At 36.3% G+C, this 11,469-nt stretch overlaps 1 protein-coding gene across 1 annotated transcript; it reads left to right on the top strand.

The window, feature by feature from the left end:
- The first annotated feature begins 7,413 nt into the window (after positions 1 to 7,413).
- LOC123320428 (piggyBac transposable element-derived protein 3-like) lies at positions 7,414 to 9,737 on the top strand. Its single transcript, XM_044907748.1, has 2 exons — positions 7,414 to 7,561; positions 7,762 to 9,737. The coding sequence occupies exons 1-2, from the start codon at positions 7,515 to 7,517 to the stop codon at positions 9,473 to 9,475; spliced, it is 1,761 nt and encodes a 586-aa protein (XP_044763683.1). The 5' UTR covers positions 7,414 to 7,514; the 3' UTR covers positions 9,476 to 9,737.
- The last annotated feature ends 1,732 nt before the right edge of the window (positions 9,738 to 11,469 follow it).

Raw genomic sequence — 11,469 nt, 5'->3', positions numbered from 1 at the left:
TTAAGAAGTTTTAAAATATAACGCTCCGAATAAAATTTATTAGTACACCTCTGCGTTATCACGTTCATGACGCGTGATCACTGCATGCTGCAATGTTGACGGCTGTCCTCTTGGATTTGGATATACTATAGGGAGAGCCAGACAGGTATGTATATCACACCATTTTCATAACATTGCAGATGACACCTCTATCCACCAGAGAAAAAAATAGATTCAGTTCTGATTCGTAGAAAAATTCAATGACAGGGAAAGTATCAGATACACAAGAAAGCATTGAAAAATCGTCAAAACCACTGAGAGGATGGTTTTTCAAACCTACCCCCTCATTTTAGAATAATTATTTTAGTTTTCATTTCCAATTCAGGATTCCGGCATCGTTCGGAATTGTAAACATACCGCACCGTTTTTATTCCGTTTTCATTTCCTAAAAACGATGTCGCACCATATAAAACATCCTGAATTGGAAGGTAACCGTGTTTTTTGTTCGCTAGCACAGATAAGTCGAAATTAAGACGTCTTCATCGACGCATATTTCACCGAATTTCGACTGTCGGGGCACATCTGATTTCCGCACCCCCTCCTGTGGGTATAAAATCAGATGTTCCCCCGCAGTTCACTTCACTTACGATTAATTCACTTTTGCGTCCGATTGATTGCCGAGTTTGAGAGTCTGCCGAGTCAACTGCCTAATTTGTTTCCGGGGTTTTTAATTTTTTTTTTTACTGAGAATTAGCCGATTTTGTTTTTTTTATTTCTTTTACTGTGGGGATTTTTATTTAAAAGGAACAGTAGTTTATTATTTTTTCTGTCACTTGTCTTCACTCACAGAAGACGACAGTAAGACGACACTCCGTTTTTTTTTAATATATATTATTAGAACTTCATCCTTTCTATACCAGAGTCTGAGTTCCACCCCTACTGTCGTTAAAGTACCCTGCTGGTGTGGATACCCGGGGGGTACTGAAAGCACTTTGGGGTGGCTCAACCTTTCCTGAAATTTCCCATCTCTCTCAGTTCCACCCCTACTGTCGTTAAAGTACCCTGCTGGTGTGGATACCCTGGGGGTACCGAAGGCACTTTGGGGTGGCGCACCCTTTCCTCATTTTTCCGTCTTTTTACCTCGCTCCCGTGTTCACCCCTACGGTTAGGGAAGCATTCTGCTAGTGTGGATACCAAGGCAGTGCCGAACACGCCTAAGGGTGAGCCGTCGTAACTCTGTGTCGTAATTTTTTTCAACCCCTTGAAATGAAATGAAAATGACTTGGTATTCTGTAACAATATAAAAGGGCTCTTAGAAAAAATGGGTTTGCCTGAATACACTCCATATGATTGGCGCCTTTTTATTGACAGTTCAAAACGTAGTTTAAAATGTGTTCTTTTACATAACGGTAACAAATATGGCTCAATTCCTATTGGTCATTCTACTACCATGAAGGAAGAATATGAAACAATAGCATTAGTTTTGAGAAAAATTAAATACGAAGAATATCAGTGGTCAATTTGTGTTGATTTAAAAATGCTTAACTTCCTCCTTGGACAGCAGAGTTATACAAAATATACTTGTTTTTTGTGCCTTTGGGACAGCAGAGCTAAAAATGAACACTGGGTTAACAAAAATTGCCCTTCAAGAGATGTCACGATTCAAGGAATACAAAACGTGATCAACGAACGTTTGGTTCCAAGAGAAAAAATCTTACTTCCGCCCTTGCATATCAAGCTAGGCCTAATGAAGCAATTTGTGAAGGCTTTAAATCGAGATGGAAATTGTTTTGGGTATTTGTCACGTGAATTTCCTGGCATTAGCACGGAAAAACTAAAAGCTGGTATATTTGATGGTCCTCAAATAAGGCAACTTGTTAAAGATCCACAATTCACCACATCAATGAACGAGACTGAATCTAACGCTTGGAGTTCATTTGTTCAAGTAGTGCAAAATTTTCTTGGCAACCATAAAGCAGAGAATAACGTAGAATTAGTGGAAACTATGCTTTCAAATTTTAATATTCTCGGCTGTAACATGAGTATAAAAAAAAATCAATTAAAAATGAAATCAATGATTTGCTCCTGCGTAAATTCTTGCACTAATTTGTCAGGAGCAAATTAACTAGAAAAAATTGTTGCCTGACAATGAACTCAAATTAAATAACGTTGAAATTATAATTCTAAGTTGTAACGTTTCGGAGTCTATATCAGACTCCTTCATCAGACGAAAAATCTATTTACGCAGGAGCAAATCGTTGATTTCATTTTTAATTTATTTTGTTTCAGAGATTGGGAGTGAAAACCCTAAAAAGTTTATGAAGAGATGCAGAATCCTCCCAGAATAAATTTCAATCCATATGAGTATAAAAGTTCACTACCTCCACAGCCACCTAGATCGTTTTCCAGAAAACTTAGGTGATTGTAGTGAAGAACAGAGGGAAAGATTCCATCAGGATATTAAAACTATGGAAGATCGTTATCAAGGACGATGGGATAGCCACATGATGGCGGACTACTGCTGGAGCCTTCAGCGAGACTGCCCTAGTGAACTCCATTCTAGAAAATCGTATAAAAGAAAATTTTTATGTGATTAGTGACTAATGTTATTATGTAAATTAAGTTTTTGCAATAAATACTTAAATCCATGTTTCTTTTTTTTTTAACTGTCAATAGTAACATTATATATTATAACTGTTATAACGTAAATTATATACACAATTTTCTTAAAAAATCTCAAAAACTAGATCTGATAGACAAAATCTGAGAACTTTTTCACATTCTGCATCCAAAAATTACTCAGGAACAGTTAAAAAATCGCAGGCACCAAAATGTGTGTTGGCCTGTGTAATCAAGAAATGTAAGTTTTATTTCTATCGTTCAACAACATCAAAATGGATTTGAAATCAATAATAATAATAATATTAAAAAATGATCATCACAATCTCAACTGGGATCGCACGGTTCTCACAGCTAAGAAACAGTCTTTATAAATTACATAAACATGATACTTTAAGTACATCCACTCATGAAATATGTCTTGAATTTCAAACAAATCTCAATCAAGTTGAACAAATGTTGAATAAATTTAGTGGCAACTACAATGTTAAGAGAGGTTTGGTGAATTTCATTGGAAAAGGTATAAAATTTATCACTGGAAATTTAGACGATGATGATTTGAATACCATAAATGAAAATTTGGAAAGACTTGCAAATAATGAAATTGAAAGAATTGATAAATTAACATAATTTGCCAATCACTTGTCTAAAAGATATTCAGAAGATGTGGCTTTGTTAAATAAAAATATTTCGAAGACTCAGTCATTATTTGACAAAATAAAATCTAATGAAGAATTCACGATTAGGACACAAAATCTCATATTTCAATCGGAAGTATTACTCAACTATCTACTTATGATAGAAAGAACAATAAGTTTTGCAATATTTGAAATACCGAACCTAGAACTTTTCAAAGTTGAAGAACTCCATTCTATTGAACAATATCTTGAGAAAATTTATAAACCACAAGAGCTTTCATCAATTAATAATGCTCATCTTTACAAATTATTAGAATTTTCAAAGATATCTGTCATAGGAACAGATAAATCTTTAACATTCCCTATTTTTAAGCAATTCATTGCAAATTACTCCGAAGTGTACCCAGTACCCAATCATCAAGATATTGCGATAATACCACCAAAGAAGTATTTGATTAAGATCAAAAGTGAGGAATATTGGACCGACGAAGCCTGCCGATCAATAAGCTACTCCTTAGTACTCTGTCTTCAAGCGCCAACAAAAGAAGCCTGTACCCTGACAAAGCCTCAACTTTGCCAGACTTCTTTGTCAATAAACAACTTCAAGATTACCCACGTACTGAAAAACAAACAATTGTTGACCATCTTCAAGAAAACCCAAGAAGTAATAGAAGATTGTCATGGAATCATAATGAAGAAATCCATTCAAGGAGCCAATTTGATCAGTTCCGACTGCAGAGTCATAATTGAAAATTCTATATTTGACAACACAGTACCAATTAACAATATCACAAGCAGAAAAATTTCAAAAATTACCTTGAAATTCAACCACAAAATCGAATTCCATTTGAAACATTTGAGAGAGCCAACCTCCATTATTCAAGAAGCTGAGAAACTCCGAGATGAATCCATGTATCTACATCCGGTCATTCACATGACACATTATGCCCTAAGTGGAATATTACTTTGTCTCATGGTTCTAGGAATAATTGCTATCTTGTTAAACAAAACGAGAATTCAAGAGCTCCTGTTCAGTCCCAGGAAAATCATCCACCTAGAGATGAGCAACGTTCAAGGCCTTAGTACTGATAACGAGGACGTTCCAGTCTAAGGGGGGAAGTGTTACGAGACCGTTTCCCACAAGAAGCACGGAATCGCATCGGAACCCGAAACCCAGGATTCCTGGAAGACGACACAAGGCGTGACCACCGATCGTGACTCTTTCCGTTTTTCATAATTTGAATAGTAGTTAGTTGATGTCTAGCGTTAAATAGATTCATTTGCTTGTTCTTCGTACAAATAGAAACGATATCCTTTCTATTGAGTTGTCCTTTAATTATCATTGGCAACCCTAAAAAGAAATAAGTTCTTTTTAAAAATAGACTTTTGGATACGTTATTCATAACGTATGCCATGTCTGAGGGACATCAGTTTGATTTTGATGACGCGAAAATTCTGACCAGGGAGAACAATTGGTTCAAACGTAACTTCAAAGAGATGCTTTTCATTAAGAGACACCCGAATTCAATCAATGCGCGGTCTGATATAGGTTCATTGAACATCGTATATTCGAATCAGATTAAAGAAATAAAATTATAATTTTCATGACATATCATTTTCCATCTGGTGCAGTTCTGTGTTATATTCGAATGGATGAACCTGCGACCGATACGTCAGAGAGTTTGTTTGGATCCCCGAAATGAAAGAAAATTGTTATTTTTATTTTCAAATGATTCACATCGTAATTTCTTATTCACAAGGTGAGCTGGTGCAATTTTCTTCTCGGTTTTTTATGTTCCGGTTTCGAGTGTTGATTGTTTGTTTTTTCGATTGTAATACAGGGTGAACCTGTGTGTTTGTTCTATATTGTGTTGTTTGTTAAGAGTAATTTTGTAGTAAGTTCATATATCAGATCTCATGCTACCCATTACTAATTTAGGTAAAATTGTTTTTAGCCTGAGGAAGGGAATAAATTTCCCGAAACGTTGCTGCTGAATAAATTATACATAAATAGTTCCTTGTGACTGATACCTTCACCTATTCTATTGATATTAGGAACGATAAGTGCTTTTTTTGTTATTCATAACTATATATATGGAATATGGAATACTTGTTTCATTTAGAACTAAGAAATGTCAAACAATTCTTCGGCCAATGATGTGCTTGTAAGGTCGAGACCTGGGTTGACAATTCCCAAGTTTTGTTCCTTTTTGCACCGCTTAACTTCATATTTATTTGTCACTACAATGCAAAAATGGAGAAGGTAAATGGAGATGTCAAGGGCAACTTCTCTCATTCAAATAAAGCACTGATAAGCATAGCCATAAATTACACCACCATAAGAGACATCACTACGTTGGCAGAAGTGGCTATATACATAAAATGGGATTTCACAAACACAACCGGAAAAGAATCCTCAAAAGTTAGAAGAGAAATAAGAGAGAAAATACGAAATAAGCCGTGGGAAATAATATCAGCGTCAAAAGAAGATTTTCAATCTTTTGATTGGAGAAACACTGAAGAGAAAGCTTGCGGTTGCTTGATAGTTAGAGAGAACACTGAGTACTGTCCCACTGGGTCTGTCAAGATGGCCATTAACAGAAGCTTGAACTTGATATTGGAGGGCACACAACAAGAGATAGAAGTGTCAGTAAGAAGGGAAGATCTTAAGTGCTACAAATCAGACATAATGTGCAGTGATGAGAGAATGCTTCCATACTTCACTTTCAAGGACATGGTGACAAGCAGATTCTCATATATGCTGAGAATATGGAAAGATGTGCGAGAAAAGATAGAGAAAGGGGATTTTAAGCACCAGAATGAGTACTTCGATCCATATTTGCAAAACAAGGCAAGGTCTTTTTCAAAAGGTTGTAGAACAGTCTTAAGCAGAATAGTTGCTGAAGGAGGGTGGGAAAAGTCTTACTGCTGCTTTTTCTACTTGTTTTGTAACACAGATCCAACTAATGTGTATGATGAAGTGTCAAAGTTTACCACAGCTCAAGGATACACCATAGATTTGAGCTCAGAGACAGGGATATTCCAATTTGACAAAGAAAAAGGAAAATACAGCCTATTTGGAAGAGAGATTGGCCAAACAGCTGTAATGGGAAACCGGTGGAAATGATGAGATGTTTAATCTTCAGCTTTCCTTAATTGAATTCCCCTATTCATAACAACAATAACAACTTATATCAATTGAGTAAGTTTGCGATTACAGCAATTGTTGTAATAATAACTATTAATGCAAGGTGTTTGAAATCAATAACAATGATTGGTATTCAGGTAATCAGGTTGATTGCCGAAATCAGATCAATAATACAAAACATCTCTACACAGCAATAAGAATTGACCTGGGCTCTACCTATAATGGATTACTCTCTGGATACAGAATCACATCAGAAGACCAAACCTACACCCTATAGTGAGCCTAAGAAAACTTGAGGACAGCTCAAAGCACATAAGAGATGGAGAGAAATTCTCGATTTTTATTAGTGGCATAAGATATACAGCTATAAAAGACTCAAGTTTCACCTATAGCTCAGTACAAACAATGTTCCGACAGTCTAGCGAGAGAAGGAATAGATTTGGAGACAATGAGTCATTAGCTGAAAAACGACAATGGTTTGTGGGTCATAGGAGTTTTGACGAGCCTGAGGAGAAGAAATCAAAACCAAACTGTGAGACCACATGCGAGGACTTGTTTGCAAGCATAACAGACGATACCCGAGATGAGGAGGAAGACATCGATTTGTGTCAAGATTTTTTCGATGATTTTTGATAATAAACTTTGATTTGGTGCTTCTTGCGTCGTTTTTGGAAAACATTCTGTTGTGATTGAACGTCCCGATATATCTGAAAATTATTCTAGTGTGAACAAATTGCAGGAAACAAACGATAACTTTTAAAAAAGTGTCTGAAGAAAGTGGGCTTCCAGACATCTGGCTGTCATGTTTTCGGCGTATTTTCTCATCTTTGTCTCTCCCTCAGTGGACATGTAGTATGCATTCATGAGACAAAGATTCATTTCTCTAGTCCAATGCAACCTCATTCGTCTATCACGTGAACATGGCGCCGACACGTATTTACTCAGATATGCCTATTGTCCTTTTAGAAGGACATTTGATAGTTCACTGTATATCAGATGGTTATGAAATACTAAGAAGTAGTCCATAGATGTCGCCACTGTAGGAATCCTGACTATAGTATTCTTTAATGTTATCAAGACGTTGCAGTCACTTAACTTGTTTTGTTTACAAATAACAGAGTGTTTTTGTAATGTCTCACATTGATATGCCGTATGCCCAAGGCCTAAAATTGGCAAGGTGAGTTTTATTTTATATTTCATGATAATATTCATAAGATCCATGTTAATTTGCATCAACAAAGCTTCGAAGAGTGTGAACAAACTAACTTGCAAACATTATCACCTATAAGAATTCAGAAATTCATGTTTGAACATGACTGTCCTTTTGAAAGGACGATAGGAATATTGATACTGAATTTCGATTTCTTGGATTTCCAGTGGCGTAACACTTCATGATGTTCTATCGGCTCTCGAAGATATTGACGATGGAGAAATTCCGCAGGAATGTCAAATTAACATACTTCCCCCTCTGAATTGCAATAACGACCTCACCGATGAAGATTCTGGCGAAGAGAATCTAGTTTCAATTGACAACCTTCCAGGTAGTCAGCTTTTGGCTGAAGCGAAATTGAAAGCTATAAATTCAGATTCGGATGATGAGGAAGATAACATTCCATTGAAATTTTTACAAATTAGTTCCAAGAAATATCAGAAAAATCGAGAATGGCAAAACGTGGATCTTACAACTGAAACTGTTGAATGGGCGGAAATGACTTCAGCAGTAAACAATTCAACACCACTTGAATTATTTGAATACTTTTTTGATAAAGAATTGGTTGACATGTTTGTTGGGTACACTAACATTTACTCGGCCAAAAGGAATAGAATTGGCAGCGTTTCTCAGAGTGAAATGAAATCATTTTTCGGAATTCTTCTCTTGAGTGGATATATTCCTCTACCCAGACGTAGAATGTATTGGGAAAATTCAAAAGATTCTCATAACAACCTGGTAGTAAATGCTTTATCCAGAGATAAATTTGAATTCATTATGAGTAACTTACACTGTTGTGATAATGATTTATTGGATAAAGATGATCGTTTCGCGAAAATCAGACCTCTCCTCAATCTTGTGAATCAAAATTCTTTAAAACATGCACCGCATTCCGAAAATCATAGCGTTGATGAGTCTATGGTTCCGTACTTTGGAAAACATGGATGTAAACAATGTATTCTCAATAAACCCATCAGATTTGGGTTCAAAATGTGGTTAGGTTGTTCCAGTAAAGGATATGTGAATTGGATTGAGCCATATCAGGGAGCAAAATCAGTCATAAAATCACATTATAAAGAGTTTGGCCTAGGACCTTCTGTCGTTTTAGAATATTCAGATGTTTTGCGCAAGCTGGGTCCTCATCCCTATCATATATTCTGCGATAATTTTTTCATTACAATTCCACTCCTAGAAGCACTATCCATGAAAAATCTCCGTTGTACAGGTACAATACGTGAGAACCGATTATGTGGATGTCCACTCACAGAGAAGAAAGCCATGAAAAAAAAAGAACGGGGATATTTTGAATATATGTCCTCGGACAATAAAATAATTGTGACGAAATGGAATGACAATAATGTGATTTGTATTGCATCGAATTGCGATTCTACCCATCCTGTGCAAATGATTTCACGATTCAGCAAAATACACAACAAGAAAGTTGCAGTGACACAGCCACAAATTATCAAAAATTATAATCAATACATGGGTGGTGTGGATCGATGTGACCAAAACATTAGTTTATACAGAACCAACATCCGCGGCAAAAAGTGGTATTTCACTATTATTTGCTACTGTTTGGACATCATAGTACAAAATGCATGGCAACTACACAGGTTGCAAAATGGTAAATTGGACCAACTGACTTTTCGCAGAAGGATTGTACTAGCTCTTCTGGAATCAAACACGGAATCCAGAAAACGGGGTAGGCCTTCCAGTCTTGAGAACGTCGATTCACGATTTGATAGGATCGATCATCTCGTGAGTTCCCAAGAGAAGCAGACACGATGTCGAGTGTGCCATAAAAAAGTAAAAACAAAATGTGTCAAATGTGATGTAGCACTTCATATTGATTGTTTTATATCATATCACAAGCAATGATTAAATATTCATTTAATGTGAAATATTTCATAGCATTTTTCTCGAAATTTATTTTATTTTGGTTTGAATAAAAATTGTGCAATATGTGATCATATTTATATTCTATTTTCCTATTGTCCTCTTAAAAGGACACCCTATCTAATCTATATTTTGCTATTTTTGACAAAAGTTGTAGAACTAAATCATCAGACTGATATATTTGAAACAAGTTTCCATTGAAAAAGTAATCTGATTTTGAAAAAAAATAATTCAGGCATATCTGGGTTAATAACGGTGCGAATGTTTGTTGTAAAAAATGCGCAAAGGAAGTGAAAACTTACATAACGTACTTCAAATGCAATTGTACATATCATTTCAGTTGTATTCTGAGGGTTTTTTGGATTTTTTGTAGACCAGGAGGGAAGATTGATTTGCTGTGACGACATAACCTCAAAAACGTGCCAGGCTGAGTTGGAACTTGAAAGGTTGCGGACTCGTATTGGTAAACTAAATGAAGTCTGTTTCGAGAATTCAGTTTCCCAACAATGTGGAGTTGGAGTACCTGCACAAGATTATTGGAGGTAAAGACAGGCTGATTGGTGAGCTGGAAGATAAAATTAAAATTTTGAAGAATTACATCTGCTTGTTAGAGAAAATTGGGAACAGCACACTGTCTCCGAAGCCATCTGTGGGAATTTCCACTGACTGTTCTCAACCGATGCAGAAATCTTCGTTGCCGACATCAGAAAACACAGATTCTGTAGATGAAGAACATAAAATGTCATCGAAGGTTGGAATTGCAAAATCTACAACGAACAAGCTAAGTAGTGATGTTTCTGTCTCTTCAGTTGGTAAAGCGAGCAAGAATCCAGTGATTAAGAAGTCTGGTAGTTCTAATATATCAATGTCAACAACTGATAGAAGTTCGTATGTCAATCAGACGTCATCGAATGTCAACAACATATATCCACTATCATATACGAATGAATTATCTATCAAACCGAGGAAGAAAAACAATAACAAATTATGGGAAAGGCTATAGATAACAATATAAAAGCTATACCTAAGACTGTATCACTTCATTTCTAGGATCAATGCACAGACAACACCATCTGATTTCACGAACATGGTGAGGCAGAATTTTAAGGAAGCCGTATGCACGGTGTTGAAGTCCAAACATCCTGAGTTCTATCGCTCCTATAAAGTCACTATTAACGAGGAAAATCTGGAGAAAGCGGAATCATGCGATATCTGGCCGAAGGATGCATATGTGACGATGTTTTTCCGCAAGAAAGTGGTACAAAAGGACCATTCATGATGAAAAATGAAACTGACGAAGGTGAAGGCACTTTACGAATTTTACATTTAAATATTCAGGGAATGGTTCCTCATAAGGTGAACGAATGGGACTTATTTCTGATGGAAAATAAGATGTTCGATGCCATTTGTGTGACAGAGCACTGGCTCTCGAGGGAGGTGGCTAACTCATACGCTTCAAGTGGTTGGCATGTTGCGTCCAATTTCTCTAGAACCAATAAATTACGAGGAGGTTCAATGACCTTGTGCAAACATCATGATTATAAGGTTCTGGACGATATTGTGGGTTTGTCGGTGGAAGTAGATTGTGAAATATCTGCTATGAGATTCCAGAAATTAACCCTGTTGTCAATCTATCGCTCACCAGATGGTGATTTCAGGAACTTTCTGAGTATAGTTGAAAATGCTCTGAATATGATTAACGTCCATGATGATCTTGCTATTGCAGGTGATTTTAATGTGTGTTTTAGTATGTGTGGGAATGACGTACTGGATAGGAATACCGAGCTACTGTTAGAGGTTTTTCAATCTTATGGATTAGAGCAAACAATATATGAACCGACCAGAGGTAATAATTGATTAGATAACATCTTTGTGAGAAATCTGGCACTGGGAAGTTCTGCACCCAAAATTGTGAGAATAGATTTTTCTGACCATGATGCACAGTGCGTCCACCTGGATCCGGTAGCCGCCAGGGA

Source organism: Coccinella septempunctata, chromosome 9 (assembly GCF_907165205.1).
Source record: "Coccinella septempunctata chromosome 9, icCocSept1.1, whole genome shotgun sequence".
Classification (NCBI taxonomy): domain Eukaryota; kingdom Metazoa; phylum Arthropoda; class Insecta; order Coleoptera; family Coccinellidae; genus Coccinella; species Coccinella septempunctata.
The sequence above is the reverse complement of the archived record's forward strand: the minus strand, read 5'-3'. Positions and strand labels throughout refer to the sequence as shown.